The sequence below is a fragment of the Bactrocera tryoni genome, chromosome 1 (genome assembly GCF_016617805.1).
Source record: "Bactrocera tryoni isolate S06 chromosome 1, CSIRO_BtryS06_freeze2, whole genome shotgun sequence".
Classification (NCBI taxonomy): domain Eukaryota; kingdom Metazoa; phylum Arthropoda; class Insecta; order Diptera; family Tephritidae; genus Bactrocera; species Bactrocera tryoni.
In genome coordinates this window covers 69,023,946-69,041,291 of record NC_052499.1, presented here as the reverse complement: position 1 = coordinate 69,041,291, position 17,346 = coordinate 69,023,946, and the positions used below count along the sequence as shown (strand labels likewise).

Here is a 17,346-nt window from a genome sequence, read left to right as displayed (position 1 = left end):
AACACACAAATAAATAACTAATGCAAAATTTCCGTTCCTCGTTTGTAGAAAAATTATTGAATTATAAAGGCATAAACTTCATCCAGAAATTGTAACTAGGTAAATATTCCTTTCTCAACAACCTAGGGCTTGTTCTCAAAAAATTTAATCTTCAGTGGGTTAAGAGCTATGTGGGTCACTGCTGGCAATTGTTTCTTTCATATCGAAGATTTGCAGGTACAATTTCTTTTATAATCACTTCATATCAGAAATCGTGCAGTAGTATTTCAAAATTATTTAAAGTCTCTAACACAGTAGTGTTTACCGAACCCGATTTAAAGCACTAGATTACATAGGAGCAGATCAGCTGTTCTCCACACAGTTTCTTAAGCCATTTAGTAAATACTGTCTGTGCTCTAATCGTTTTTTCCAACATAAGAACAATCTCACAACTTTCTAAATTCTTGACTGCTTCGAATTTCTATGAAATCAATTCTTCCAAAATAAGGGCTATGACCCCAAATAGGTGAATAAGTATTGTTGTATTGTAAGACTGTGTTCATTGGGCGCAGTCTCAACGCTTACTTGTACCTGGATCACGGAACCTTAAACGGCTCTGCGTTAGAAAAAGCAGGATTAAGTAATATGGTGGGAAAATTACGCCAGCTTACTCGAGTCTACAGCTGGATAAGACGAGATATCTTAACTTAGGCTTACTTGAAGGACAATGAGCCTTATTATTTTGTAAGTAGAGTCGCAGACGTTTAATGTTCTTTCGGCGCTACTTAAGTATTTCAATGATTTCTACTTGGAAATCAACATTCCCTCATTTTGACTATTAAAATGTTTTTAAGAAAAACTTAATTAAATTGGTAGAAGCCAAAAGCATAAAATACAATGAGACCATTATGTTTACATCTTATTTATATATACAGCTTTGAATAGTAAGAGACGAAATCCAACCAAATCTGTAAAATCAGAGTATCTTATTAATCTTCTAAATGCTTGGCCTAACTTCTCGACACATAGGTACATAGATCTAATGGATGCCTCGACAATATCTGAAAAAATAAAAGCACTCTGAAGTACAAGCTGCCCCAAAAAGCTGATGGAGTTTATGAAAAACTATTTCATGAGATATATTAGCTAATAGAAAGAAGGACTTGAAAGGAACTTCTAATTTTTAGCGAAAATGAGATGGCATGAGAGTGAAATTTAAGGGGTTACATAGGTTTCCTTGGGTAAGAAAAGGCCTTTTTTCAACCATTTTTTCTCATATAAAAAATTAAGTATTTAATTTGAATTTTTGGTTATTACAAACATACACTATTAACAAAGAAACTTAGAAATTCTTGGGAAAAAAAATTTTAAACTCGGCCATTGCGACGTTATTTCCTGTGACCCTCGGAAAAAAATGCGCCCGCGTTGGCAAAATAACTTCGTACAGGATCATCTGAAGTGAAAAAATACTTGGACAAAGAAAAAAAACTGAAATTTGTAATTTTGACAGACATTTTTACAAAAAAATTAAAAACTTTTAGGACTCGTATCTAAAAAACATTTGTAAGATTTCATGAAGATCGGTTGAGTAGTTCTCGAGAAATCTTGCTTCACACAAGTTCTCAAGGCTGTATCTGCGAAACCATTACTCGGATCAACTTAAAAATGTAGGAAAATATTGTTTGTTGTAAAATTTAAGAACACAATAAAAAAGTTCGATTGTTTGAAACCCGTAAACCCATGTAGCCCTTAAAGAAACTTTTTATGTTCTGCGAAAATGAGATATAAACGTAGAATGGAATTCAACTTTAACTCGTTACTTTTAAAAAAGCTTCGTAAATATATTAAGGAATGCTTTATACGAAAAATACTTTTTCGGAACTTTAAAATATATATATTTATATATTCGAACTAAGTTTAACGGTTTATTTTCTAAACCTGACACGATTTGTTTTTCCTTTCCATTTTCAGAGAATTTCGCATGGTTCTCCAACAGAATCCACTGTCGGTGTTTGCGGGGGATGTTGAAATCGAAAGCACGCATGGACCGGTGGATTATGACATTTCAAGAATATACACCGGCACACTAGAGGGTAAGCAATGCAAATATTTCAAAAACTACCAACTAAGCAAACTGAGTGTTTGGCAACCAAATAACAAATGCTGGAAATTGTAAAGTTCGCAGTAAAGTAGGAGCTGACAAACTTTCTCCAAATCCACTACGAAAATATATTCCCTTGCATGCAGCCGTTACTTATGCATGTAATATATGTGTATGTATGTGAGTGTGTATTCAAATTGGAGCGCGCCACTAAATGGAACACTGGCAATAACCATAAAGCACAAGGGAATCAATGATGTTGTCATGTCAATAATGAAGAAACAAACAAAACGGCACGGAAGCCATAAAAACCAGAACGAAAGTGTGAAAGAGAGAGTGAAAGCGGGAGCGAGGGAGCGACAGAGAGGGGTAGAGAGAGACTAGAGTGAAAAGAAAGCGCACAAGCGTTGTGCAAAGTTTTCACATTTTGCGAAAATGACCATTTCCGGTGCTGCTGTTGCTGCTGCCACTGCTGCTGTTGCACACATAAGCGTTCTGTCCATTTGGTCGTTCATCATCTAACAGCTTGGATGGCGCTGATGACTGTGCAAATATTTGAGCTCGCATTCTCAAATGTATACTCGACTCATATGAGCACATTTGCACAGCATCAACTGGATTCCTACACGCTGGACACACATACATATATTTACATGTACACACATACATATAAGTATATACATATATGTATAAATAAGCTATATATGACTATAAGTTTGTATAAGTGTGCATTTGCATGTATTTATTTGCGCGCGCATGTAGTTCCACAAATACATGTGTGTGTGCGAGTGTGCGATGAACGGACAGTTGCGTACGTGTATGAGCATATCTGCATGGGCATGTGTGTACAATGCATTTCACCTTAGATTGAATGAAAGATGTCAAGGACGTAATATTTGCATTGACTATCGGCAGCACAGTGGCGATGGCGGTGAAGGTGGCGGTGGAGTTGCCGTTAATGGCGTTTGGTGGCTATGTGGGGAGAGAGAGAATGTGTGGAAATCGTTATGGATTGCTAGGAAGAGGATGCTGCTATGATTGCTACAATCGCCACGCTGCTCTCCACGCACACTCCTCGGCCGCCACTGTGACTCATAAATACACCAGGCGGTGTGTTGAAGTAAAATACTCGTGCAGCATTGGCAACTGTCCATAGCCGTAAACAATAACCACTTTGTGTTGCCAATGGCAATGTCGACTGCAAGCGCTGCTATAAATCTTACCTTCAACTCTCTCAAGGATTGTATGGCAAAATAAACAAATGCTAGTTGAAAGAAATAAATTTGAAATCTAAAAGGTTTTTATTGCATACTTGTGCACTAACACACGATTTCATTCACTTCTGAGACAGTGTGTTTGTATACTTTCATATGTGTCTATATACATATTTGTATGTACTATATAGTATGTCGGTGATACACTTATCGACAGGAGATTGAAATCAATAACGTGTTGTGCCCGGAAGCTGTAAGCATTACAATTTACATTTACTTTTATTCATTTTTCTTTTATACCCAGCGCTTAAAGCCGAAGTGGTTTTATAGATATATGTTTATTTGCATTGGTTTTCGTCTATATCGGATGTGTATGGCATAAAACCACAATTTTTATGCGCGAAAAATACCAAATTTAATATTCAATATGCAATATGCATGAAGTTTTGATTTTATGGTTTTTCTTTGAGGCTTTGTAAATTTTAAGGTAAGATAAAAACATAGAAACTTTTGGGATTTCGAAAAGTTTATATTAAATTTTAGCAAAAATAAGGATTTTAATCATTTCACTTTCCGAAAATCAAATCAGAACCCCGTTAAAGTCAAAAGGCTCTTTGATTTATTTTTTTCTGGCTGCCCTGTACTTGAAAGCTGCAATGAAAAGGAATAAAAATTTAAAGGTTTCAGTATTGCTAACTGAAACACTATAATTAAAAGCAATTAAATATAAAAAAGAAAAAAAGCGGTAAACTGTGCTGATATTTTATTAAAATTGAGCACGCCTTTTCAAAAAATGTTAGAAAACGAAGTGCATAAACTCGTAAAATGTTCAATTCGAAAATAATTTCTAAAGCCATGTTTGTTTGCAACGCCTAAAAGGAAACATCGGAGACTCAATAAGGGGTTACATGGGTTTCCTCGGTTAAATTTTAAAATTTTTTTTATTCGAATTTTTTATTGTTACAATCTTACACTATTAACAATGAAACTCTAAAATTTTTGGAAAAACATATTTTAAACTCGTCCATTCCGACGCCATTTCCGACGAACCCTCGGAAAAAAGATGCACCCGGGTTGGCAGGATGACTCCTTACATGATCAACTAAAGTGGAAAAATACATTGCTTAGTTAAAACCTTAATCTAGAATTTGGACGAATGAAAAAAAAACTGAAAATTGGACTTTTGGCACGCATTTTTACAAAAAAAATTAAAATTTCAGTGAAAATTTCACGACTTTCATTTTCAAATAGTTGTAATCCTTCGTCCAAGTCTTTAAGAATTGTATCTAAAAGACCTGTGTAAAATTTCGATCGGCTGAGTAGTTCTCAGGAAATCTTGCCAATCGACTTCATAAACATAGTTTCGAAAAAACGCGTTTAAAAACGGCTATCCTAGCTATCCTCGAGCGCATAAATTCTCAAGACTGCCTCTTCCAAACTATTATTCAAATCAACTTGAAAATTTAGGACAATATTCTAGAGGTGTTGTATAATTTAATATGGCAATAAAAGAACCGATTTTGAAACCCGTTTCCTTTTATATTTCGGTGTTTGAACGCCGAATTACGAAATAAAAAGGCAACCTACATAAACTCTTTATAGGCTGTCTGACGTTTCCTTTTAGGTGTTACAAACAAAAAAATTTAGTTCAAATTTTAGCAACCCTAATTGCTAGTAAATAAATACAGATATATTATCATAGAATACTGTGGCAACACATATGAACATGAGACTTTGAAATGTCGCTTTGTACTTTAACTTGCTACAGACGAGTAATATGTACCAATAATAATGTTCTATCAATATTTGAATCATTACAGGGTCATATCATGAGTAGTATGTAGAATGGAGTCTTTTTAAACGTTCGATAATCACTAAACATTCAACGATACTAAAGACTTCAGATTCTACTGATAGAACTTTCAAGGACGCTTAGTTTAACAATAAAAATTCGATTTTTTATGGTTTCACAAAAGACTGAATTTTGTAGATCTCTGGATCAAACCTAAACCTGGATATTTTTTTTATTATTATTGGGTAGTCGAAAAAGTCTTTACGTATTTTGTCAATAGATGTCGTAGCAGTCGTATATATTCAGTACTACCAATCAAATTGTGTCATACCATATAGTGTTTGAAAAGGTGAGATTTTAATCTTCATTTAACCAAAAACAAATTTTATCAGGGGAAGTTGAAAAAAAGTTACAGCAATTCAAAAATGAATGAAAATAATGAAGAAATTCGCTATATTTTGAAATTTTTGTATAAAAAAGAGAAGAATGCCACGCAAGCCACCAATGAATTTTGTGAAGCTTACGGAGACGATGCTGTATCAGTTCATGTAGTACAACAATGGTTTTGCTCGCCTCCGTTCTGGAAATTTCGAAATTTCTATTTACACTGATGAAAGTTTTACACTGATGGAATAATGTCTCCAGCGGATAAATGGCGAAAAGTGGTCGCCCAAAATGGTACATAGTATTTGTTTATTTATTTATTAATATAAATATAAAAAAAATAAGTTGAAGTTTGATTCGAAATACAAAAAGACTTTTTCAACTACCCCATGTTTCTCAACAGTTGTTTTCTATATATTTTCAAACTAATTTCTGCTTAAATTACTATTGCTAAGAATTATTGTCTATCGGAACAAATGTTCTTTATGATCAATCATAACCAAAAAAATTTAAAAAATTAATATGGGAAATTAAAAATCAATCATCTCTAAAAAACCTATAAATAATTTGTAAAACTTTAATTCAGAATAGAAAAGTAAAAAAAAAGTGTGGCAACTTTTGCAGCTGTTAATTTTCTGTTGGGTGTACAAAAATACATACATATGTATACTTATACTCAAAGCTGAAGTTCGTCGTTTTATTGTTGTTGTTTTATAACATTTTCGATATGTTATGGAGAGTCAGTTTGAAACAGGAAGTGATTGGTTTGCAAGTATTTGCATTTCAATCTGAGTGCAGTTTGTAAGTAAAAAAAATTGCAAAACTGTGTGCACCAAAAGAGTATGGTATATGCATAAGTGGCAAGCTGTTGCAGTTGCTATGAAAACTATGAAAAAACTGCCAAAACGAAAGGAACTACTAAATATTTATCTGAAAAATAAAAGTGAAATAAAGTAAATACTTTGAGTGAGCAATCTCAATAAAATTCGTCTGTGTGCAAACATAAGAGGAAATTAATGAATGGATTTTACTAGTAGGCAAACAAAAAAAACAACAACTTGTTGTAAATGAAATACATTTTATGATCACACAATGATTTAAGTTGTAGTTGGTATTCTTTATTGAAAAATAATAGCGCCGAGTTATTTATACAAGAGCAATAATAATTAAAATTGCAGACCATTAAATATAAATTGTTGTCAATTATCGTACGACCAGATGACCAAATAAGATAAACACACATGCTCACACATAGGTACGCGGTAAGTGAAAAGGTGCTTATACAATCAATAAATGTGGCATTTAGCAGTAGTTACTTGCAGCAATTAGCCAGAAGGATAATTCATGCAAAGAGTACTCAATATATTATTTAAATTAATTCTTAAGAAAACCAAAAAAACATAATATATTTATGTAACTAGTTAAAAAAGTTGTAAAGCATAATTTTATTAGTATTAAATTTTAGTTAGATTCCCTTAATCCAATTAGGATAACTAAATTAATTAAGAGATATAATGACATTGAGGTACAATAATCATATTTTACGTTAATTCATATTTATGTAGTAGGAGCTTCGGAAAGAAAGATTTAGTGGGCGGTATCTTCCTAATGTTCCATGCTGTTGACTTTTGTCTAGCCTTTGAAACGCACGCACATTTTCATAGAACTCCAATTGTCAGAGATTATGACTACTAAATTCTTCTATACTGTCATTCATAGTAGTAAGTCTCGACGTCTCCACGTCGTGTTTTACATTTAGCAAGTTGCTCTCTATATGATAGAGAACTATACTTTGAAAGTCTTGCATAATTTAAAATTTTATTCAGCTGCAGCTGTGGCAGATATAACCTTTTATAACCAAAACATAAATTTTTTTTCAATATGAGTGGTTTCTATTATATCGTTTTTTCTTTTTTCCTTCGCCTGTAAACATATGAAAAGTGATATTATGTTATTTTGCATTTTAGGTGACGCTATGCTTGTTTACTACTTCATTTCAAGGTGGTTTCCTGATTCATTTGGGAATTCTGCCTTGTAAAAAACCCCGTTTTTAATTTCCATAAATATTAAGTCAGGAATCTTTGTTGCTTTATTCAGTGAGCATAAAAATATTACTTTTGATTGAAGCGCTGTGTCAGAAAGAGCTCTTGTAAAAAATAGTAAAAGTTTTCAACTGAACTAAGTACTGGAAAATACGGTAAACAATTTTATGAAATTTTGACAAATATCCGATTAAAAGTAGGAAGCCTCCGCGCTTGTATTCTCAAATTTGTAACAAAAGAACCTATTAAATGAAACCCCTGCATTTACCATTTGAAAATAAATGGACCATTTCATAATTTCATTTCATAATTCGCTTAAATTACATTATTACATTTTCAGCTTTTCATTTAAAAATATAACTGTAATTTAAATAATTGTCGCTGACAGCTCACAAATGCGCTGTAGAGCTTTCAGCACTGCGCCGAAACAGGCGAAACATTACGAGTACGCGCTGAAAATAATTATATAGAAACCGCTACACACACACGCACATACGCACACTTAAATATATGGGGAACGTGTATAAATCTGCATTAAGCAACACATTTGGCACAGTTTCGCTACCCACGATTATCCATACATGCGCATGTGCATGTGTGTGTGTGCGTGTATGAGAGCGTATCGTGCGTAGTTGCAGTCATGTGACATTTGCAAGTGTTAACTTAAATTACTCACTATAGTCGACTGGAGTCAGGACATCCAAATTAGGCGTACGTGATGAAGCAGGAAATGTGGCATTTATCATCATATCGTACGCAACGTCCATGGCGTAGCCAAGTTTAGCACTCGGATTTATTAGAGGTGCCGAAGTAGCGGAGCGGTGCGAAACGGAGCAGCGGTGGCATAATGCAACATCAACGTGAGCAATTTACGCATACAAATGCATTTATGTGGCCACGTGTGTGTGTGAGTGTGCCTGTGCATGCCCAATATTCACGTAACTGTTCCACTGGATACCTTCATACCTTTGGCAGACTAAAAGCATTTATTACTGAAAGTGGTTTCCATTCAAGCAGCAATCCTTTGGCATCACTGAATGCGAAAAGCTTTTAAAAGTGTGAATAAATGGCAAAGTTCACCGGCATACGAGTACACTTACGCACACAGCTAGGAAAATGGAATTTCATTTCGTAACACACCGAAAAACACAAGAAAATAAGTGGAAGCAAAAAATTTGGTGCCATTAAAAGTTGAATGTGACCATCTCTGGTGTTTCCAGAGCTAAATAATCTGGACCGCAAATTGGTATTTTGTTGGGAAATGTTTGTGCAGAGCTAGTTGTTTTAGACGTTTGCACTCGTTTCAGTTGGAAATACAGCTTTTGAGGCTTTTGTAGGTACGAAAAAGTTTATGGAAACATTTTTGTTTTGCTACAATGAGCTACTCACCTACGGTCAAACTCTTAATTCGAACTTGTACTACAAGCAATTGGACCGTCTGAAGAAAGCAATTGGCCTGAAGCGGCCAGCTTTGGCTGGTAAAAGAGAATTTTTATTCCATAAGTACAATATCATACACATCAGTACTGACTCGCCAAACACAACAAGAGCTTGATTGAGAGGTTCTTATATATCCAGTTTATAGCCCGAACCTGACAGCAAATGATGAAAGATTTTCAGTCGACTAATTCTGTGTTCCCCAGAGTTGATATTGCACTTTGGGAACAGGTGGGCACATGTTTGAGCCAAGTTTTCTATCAAATCGCGACCCTCACAGAGAAAGCATCTCAGTTATACGCCTCCTAGTAAGACTGAGGATTAAACATAAAGAATTTGATATATTTTTTGTACTAAGTATTACGAATAGTGCCAGTCGTTCTTCTTGTCTAACCGCACAAGCGTGACTACGCCAGTTAAGAAGAATAACTATGACCAATATAACTTTTTTTGTGATGAAGAAATATCTGTCAAACTCCAAATTAAATTTAAATATCTCACTGAAACTCTTTAACGCAATAATTTTTCATCCAATTGCATTTTCGAACGACTTAGAGGATGATAAAACCTCGAATCGCAACTCTTTATCTTTCGACTTTCTTAAGATCCGCCACCTAAACTATCAGCCTTGCGTCACAAACTAGAACATTATTTTAGTCTTCTGTAAGAACTTACTTCGGTTTGTTACATAAAAGAAAAACGATTTAGCGAGTCTCTTAGGTTAATCAAGCTACAGCTTTGGATAAGGATTGAGTTCTTTTTTCAAATTTCTTTAGAAAATATTTAATATGACTTCCAAATTTGTTCAGTAAATTATAATTTACACAGAAAAACTCTCTACAAAAGGCCAGTTTTCTTTTCCAGTAGTAACCTTCGAACCGTTTTCTTGGATTTCACGGGTATTCAGATAATCGATATCAGAGCTCAGCTGAAAGTTCCGATAAAAATAAAAAAAATTTAATATGCATTTATTGGCACATCGACCATTATCAGATGCATAGAAGAGCCGTTTTTCTCAATCGATGTAAACATTATCTGGACGAGGTAGCGAATCTGACAGACTTTAGCCTCAAAAGGGAAAATGAGCTTCATGAAAAGCTTCTTTAGACAGACATACGTTCGAAGGAACACCATTATTGACTGCGAAGGACTGACGCTCTCAAAAACGAAAAAGCAACCAAAGTTGATCAGATCGAATCCACATTCTGTGGACTTATAGTTATTGAATAGGAAGGAGTGAGGCTCTCAAAAACGAAAAGTAACCAAAGTTGGTCGGACCGCACCTAAATTCTGCGGAGTGATGGTACGAACCTTTTACAAATTACCACAACTTTCGAAGAGAAAATTCGTTGCTGAATCGCTGCAGGTTTTCACTTAGCAAACTCATCGTTTGATGTGTACGAGTATCGCCTAGAGGAGCAAAAAGACTGATGTTCCCCTGACTCCTAATCATTTACTTGCCGCACGCTTATACGAAAAGATTGAAATTTTAAGAGCAACAAAAATGTTATCCACTTTACTGCAGTCTCCTGCAACTGCGCACTTCACCATTTCATTTCAGCAATTTTTGTGCAAAAGCAATAACAACAAATTCAACAAAACCATTAGATGCTTGCTCGCCTGATTAGATAAGCCGAAGCTTTTAAGGCTTTAGCCGATTATCGAGAAGCACTCATATTTTTCCGAGTATTTCAAAGGCCACCACACCACTACAATAATACAAATGCTTGAATCCAACACATGTATGTGTGTGTGGGAAGCGTGTAATCACACATGCATGCAATCGCTAACCTATTTGGGAATATGCGCTCTAGATTAATATACATACATATATGCACATACTAGCACATATACCTATGCACACTTGTATACGACTTCATGTGTGTGCGTTAATTATTTTACAATTTTCGTTCTTTTTCCTCTGCTGCTTGCCACTTCGGTTTGCTACGCCTAATATTTTACTTACTTTTTCTTGCCATGAAAATACTCATGGCTATGCATATGCACAGATAACGTGATAACAACTTGCGTGTGTGCGTATATATGAGGATATGTTGTGTGTTTTTTGGTGTGCTTTTGTGCAACACTGCCTTAGGTGCGGCTTTAGAGTTTTAAATTTTTATACCCTTAACGCTATCAAATATTTATATATATACACATGATCAACGTGACAAGCTGAGTCAATTGAATCCTATTCGTCCCATCTTTATATAAGCGAACTTGTCTCTCATTTTTTAGGTATTGATCTAAAGTTTGGTTCACGTTCCTTTCCTCCCAAGAAGCTGTTTACTTGTCGGAAATTCCGATACTCCATTCCATTTCCATTTGGACTACTCCACAATATAGCTGCCATACAAAGATGGGAATCAAGTGCTTGTAAGAAAAACTTTTTTATTTGACAAGCTGTCTTCACGAAATTTAGTTTGGATTATATTCCGAGACAAGACTACAATCTCCGAAGAAATTATCAAGATCGTAATACTATATCATGTTGCTGTCATACAAACTGATCAGTCAAAATTAAGTTCTTATAGTGAAAAATTTATTACTTGACAAGATATCTTCACGAAATTTGGCATAGATTATTGCCCAAAACAAACACACAATCTCTGAATAAATTGTTCAGATCGGACCCTTATAGCTTGTAGCTGCCATACAAACTTACCGATAAAAATCAAGTTTTATGGAGAAATTTTGTATTCGTGTAGGGTATTATAGCTTCGTTGCAACCGAAGATAACATTTTTCTTGTGTTTTTTTTCGTGTTTGGTTTTTTTGTTGCTGTTGTTTTTGCGTTCATTTCATTTTTCACGTGTTCTGCCGCATGACCTAACTATTCATTCGTTAAATTTTTTTAGCGCTCCTTCTCTTTTATTCTCATTTTACATACTAATTTTTTGCACGCTGCATGTGTCCATTCGACGTTGTTGTCCCATTTGTTAAACGCCCCGAAGTCAAGTTGAAAGCTCATTGCATGCGCTGAGCGGGGAGGAGTAGCCAAGCACGCCATTCCAGCGAGTGCGTATGTCTGTCCGTGCGTATGTCTATCCGTGTGTGTGCTACAGCTAGTATTTATTGCATGCCGCCCTGCCTACACACCGAATTGTGTGCATTCGTGCTACAAACCGACAACTGTTTGTCTACGCTCGCCAACTCCCTTTTGTTGACCATTGTCATTAGGGCTCTCTGTATGTTAAGTGGCTCTGTTTTTCTGCTCTGCACTCGCTCGCTGTAAACTAACTGGACCATTTGGTTGGTGGCACAACCCTTCGGTTTCCGCACAACGCAGTGCTGCCAAATAAGCGCACACCCATACATACTCATATGCTTACATATATACATCTATATATGTATATGTATATTTCATGTATGCATGTGTGTATGTGTGCGTGTGTGCGGCAACAAAACATGCTCCTTTTAGTAGGTGTGTCATAACATGCTCTAGATAGAAGTACAAACAAGCCCACCAACACACACGCACACACACACACATAAGCTTAAGCAGGCGCATTTAGCAAGCATATAAATCACTAATGAACAAACAAGCAGCAAGTTAACAAACAAACACGCACACACCTACACCGACACGTGTGCACCTAAACAAATGGTATTTATTGCAAAAGGGTGAAATTATTCTATTAATACTGTAATCTGATTAATTGAGAGCTTACTGTTTGCAGAGGCAAGCGTTTTTAACGCAAAAAATTCCGCATTCCACCACCAACACACAGAAAATGACACACACAAGCACATATGTTTGTATGTATGTATATACTTGGATCGCCTTGCATTATATTCTAGTGCTTTTGTACTTCTGTTGTTTTTGTTGTAGCGAAAATCCCCTCTAATAGCCAACTTAAGTTCAAAGAGCAGGGTGCTTGTGTGTGTGTGTGTCCCGCTGTGCGCGCGTGCAATCCTCAAGGCAAACGCGCGATTTACTAAACAAACATCAAAAGTTTCAGCCTGGGCGTTGCTGGGGAATACCCGCTAATAATTTACCGTGAGTCACCATTTCTATTTAACCCGCTTAACCGCTCCCAACCCCCCACTTGGCCAGCTGCAATGGCTGCCACGCAACGGGATAGCCACAAACTATCAGCGCACAAAACGAACTGACAGTTAGTCTAGTAGTTTTTGTTGTTGCTGTTAAGCGTCAGTCAACATACATTAAAGGCCAAACTTTGCTACGCTTGAGTAATTGGCATATTATAATACATAATTAAATTCACTTGATTATAGTGCCACATTTGCATGTGTGTGTGTGTTGGGGTTTTCCACAACCTTCCCTTGGCGTACAAAAAATTATTCTACATATTTAACAGGCATTAATTTCACGTTTGACTGCTTTCACGTTTAATTCAATTTTCATCGGCTTGCACGCTCCTGCTTTGGTTACTACGCGGGGATTCGCTTCCTAACGGGAGCTTCTGAATCTCCTTTCCAAAAACTTAAAATATTGAAAGGTTGATTGAGAGCTGCTTAGCTAGCTGATTTTGTATAGAATTTCCAAGCGATTTTGGTATATTAATGCTAAATGTTGGCAATAACAAATAACAACAACAATAATAACAGTTATAATAAGAATAATGCAATGGTCAAAAGCAAAAATAAAAATGAAGACAGCAATGGCAGTCATAAAAACAATAATAATACTAATAATCTTTAACATAATATTGTTATGAATAGCAGTAAAACTAACAACAATAATAATATAAACTCAATCGAGACACTTCAATGACATTTCACACCAAACTTTGCAGTTACGTTTGCAAATTAGTTTGAAATAAGCGAAGTTTAGCTTTGATAAAGTAGATTACTCGAACATTATAATAATCGTAAATAAATGCGCTTAAAATAAGAGAATTTAAAATTGTACGCCTCTGTTTTATGTTTAACTGATTTTATAGTCTCACATGTTTTATGCGCTTTCATCTTTTCAGCAAATTTGTGGGAATTATTATAAGTCAGACGTCACCTAGCGGCTGCTGGGAATTAATTAATAATATTTTCATGTTAGAAATTCATTTAGCGATATATTACCGGAGAGAAAATTTCATCCATCACATATTAACAGCGCAGACCTGGTAGGTCATATCTTTCTATTGAAAATCGTTAAGCACAAAAAAAGATCTAACATAGGAGTGAATTATTCAAATGAGTTTCTAAATAAAATTCAAAAGATAAAAGCGTTCTGCTTTTACTTAGTATTTTATTGCAATGAATTTCAACTGTTTACTTCTGACAGGTAGGAAAAATATGCGTACCCAATACTGGTAGGAGTAACATTTTTTCTGCCTTGGTGTTAGCACACCCTATCTAACTCACTATTAAAAATTTCACGATATGCTTCATATTTGCTTAATTAATATTCATTGTTATAGTCTTGCAATATTTACCACAGAGTATAATAATTTTGTTTACCTAACGGTGGAATGTATCACCTAATCGAGTTAGATATAGGGTTCTGTAAATTGTATATAAATGACTGTCTGTCCATCCTCGCAGGCTGGAACTTGAGTAAAAATTAAGATATCTTAATAAACGCTATTAATCGACAACGTATAAAGTGCCATAACTACAAGGTGCGTTCCAAAGTAAACAAGACTTTTTGAATCTAGCGCCCCCTGGTGGCGCCATCTACATGTCGACTGATGCGTTAGAATATGCTCTCTTTATCGATTGTGAAGTTATTGCGTTTTAAGCGTCAGTATGTCTGTGTTATCGCCCCGAAAATGAGCTTCGAACAAAGAGCCAACATTAAATTTTATTTTAAAATTGGTAAAACTTTTACCGAAACGTTTCAGTTGATGAAACAAGTCTATGGCGATGATTGCCTATCCCGTAGCAGAGTGCACGAGTGGTTTCAACGTTTTCAAAGTGGTCGTGAGGACATAAATGACGATCAACATGTGGGCCAATCAAAATCCGTGATCACCAGAAATTCCATCGAAACTGTGCGTGAATTCGTCAAACATCAGCCGAAATCATCATTGAAATTTATGGAAATGTAATTGAACATCTTCAAAACATCGATTTATCGCATTTTGACCGAATATTTGGGTTTACGAAAGGTGTGTGCACGGTGCGTTCCGCACAAATTAACTGACGACCAAAAATTGCTCAGAATCCAACATTTGAAGGACATCATTAAAGAGGTTTTTCTTACCAAAAATCACATTTTAACCATTAACCACTCCCCGTAATCACCTGATATGGCACCGTACGCTCCTGTTTTATGTTTAACTGATTTGATAGTAAATATTTTATGACTTTTCATGTTTCAGCCAATTTGTGCGAATTGTTATAAGTCAGACGTCACCTAATCACATGCCATAACTAAGCACTCAATTAAAATATAAAACTTTAATTTGGTACAGAAGATCGCAGTAGCAAGAGGCACTTGCGGGAAGTGCTTTTTAAGTGTGTTTTTTAAGTGGGCTTGGCCTTGCCCTCTAACAACTTTAACCTGCATATCAATTATGCTACAACAACAAAATTTTCTGAGTATAAACCTTATATGAATTTCTACCGGCAGTGTGAAAATGAAATCGGAAGAAAATTCCACTCACTCCCATATAACGGTAGTGCTAATAACTACTAAAAGCGTGATAAATCAATAACTAATTATGCCAGAGATATTCAATTTTACCACCGAGATGGTATAAGAGAGCTTTATGGGAGGTGATGTGAAAATTGTGCAATGGGTGTGGCACCGCCCACTTTTTGGTAAAATCACATATTTCGGAACCCGACCAACCGATTTCGACTAAATCGAGACCGCTTGATTCTTTCACTTTCCAGTACCCAAATCCAAAAGTAATCAATATAACGGGGAAAAATTTTGCACAAATAATTCATCTAAAGTATACCACCTTATGACCAAAATATAATACCGACTATGTGGACCCCGTTATCTATAGTTGACGGTTGACCGAAAATATCCGTCAATGAGATACAATTGAAATTCAGACAGAGACATTGCCTGAGAATATTTCTGTGTATCAAATATAGATTGAATCGGATCAATATTTTCCTGGTCCCAAATATACTAAATATTAAAATTTTCGAACTTCCAGGTGACTTTATGCTGGATATATCAGCCAATATTTGAGTTATCTTAATAAAATTGGGAGAGCGTGTTCTAATCATGACAGTGTATGTTTATGCCAAAAAATGTAAAATTTGAGAGAAAGCTTAACCTAACCCCCATGTAACTATTACCAAGTTTTTCGAACATCCAGTTGACTTTACTCCATATGATTTTTGATTCTATGTGAAGGACCTTAATAAATGGCATACTGCTAACAGTTAATAGATAGAATAGGTTTATACTACTCTAACTCTCATATACTGCATGTAATGATTTTCGTTCTTCTTACAAAACTTATGCTGAATTTGTCGGTCAGTGTATCAGTTATATGGGGTATATGTATGTATGTATATATCGAATTGCTTAAGCTCCGATCCTCTCGTTGACGTTTTACTTCTTAAAGTATTTCCCTGGCTTTGATTATAGCTATTTGCAAGGCTATAAAAAGTTCGGTTGCAACCGAACTTAGCTGTTTCTTGCTTTTTATAGTACGATTTGTTCTTTACGTCAAAATAGGCCTCAGTTTCTCCCTCACCTCTTCATACGAGGAAATTTTCTTCCCAGCAACCTGAGAACAGGAAATAGACGCTGGGTGCCAGATCTGGAAAATACGGTGAATGCAAAAGACATTCGAAGCCCAATTCATTGATTTTTTCCATCGTTTTCACTGACTTGAGACACGGTGCATTTTGTTTGTTTTTTTATAACCTATCGTCGTGCTCCCAATCGATGCTAAATCCGCAGACATTTATAGCATTGACAGACGGCAGCTTTCAACCAGATTAATTGCATTTTTCGGGATTAATTCAGGAGTTACCACAGCTAACTCCGTTGCTGAATCCAAAAATAACTCTCAAAATTTTAAGGAGTTTGTGAGATTTTCGTTGGCAACATTGCTAAAAATGGCCAATTTTCATCTATTGTGAATGAAATACAAGCAACCCTGACAGCTGTTTATCAAATTCTCAATATAATATCAATAAAACTTCTATGTTATGATGCAGTTTTTAAAAATAATGTGTTGATATGCTTTTGTAATAAAAATGGTTTGGTAAAATTGGTCGGCTAACAACCGTAATGTTTATCTTCTATCAATTTTCATTGAAAATATTATAAAAAGGACAATGAGCTGTTTATGAGAGTTTCAAACTCGCATAGCTGCCGTCTGTCACCTACAAATTTGGATCTGATTAAGTGCGCAGTTAAACCGGATTAACGCTGCCGTCTGTCAAGGCTATTACGTGCGAAATCAGCCAAGTCATGAAAGGAAAGAGAGTTTTTAAGCGTCTAGATCTAAAAGCTAAGATA

The 17,346-nt window shown here is 35.4% G+C and overlaps 1 protein-coding gene across 1 annotated transcript in view; it reads left to right on the top strand.

Annotated features, from left to right (window-relative positions):
- The window catches only part of LOC120770755, a 129,795-nt gene that overhangs the window by 86,715 nt on the left and 25,734 nt on the right, over positions 1 to 17,346 (top strand). The window contains exon 4 of the mRNA XM_040098344.1: positions 1,951 to 2,072. Within this exon, the coding sequence (XP_039954278.1) occupies positions 1,951 to 2,072 (122 nt within the window). The remainder of the gene's footprint in view (positions 1 to 1,950; positions 2,073 to 17,346) is intronic.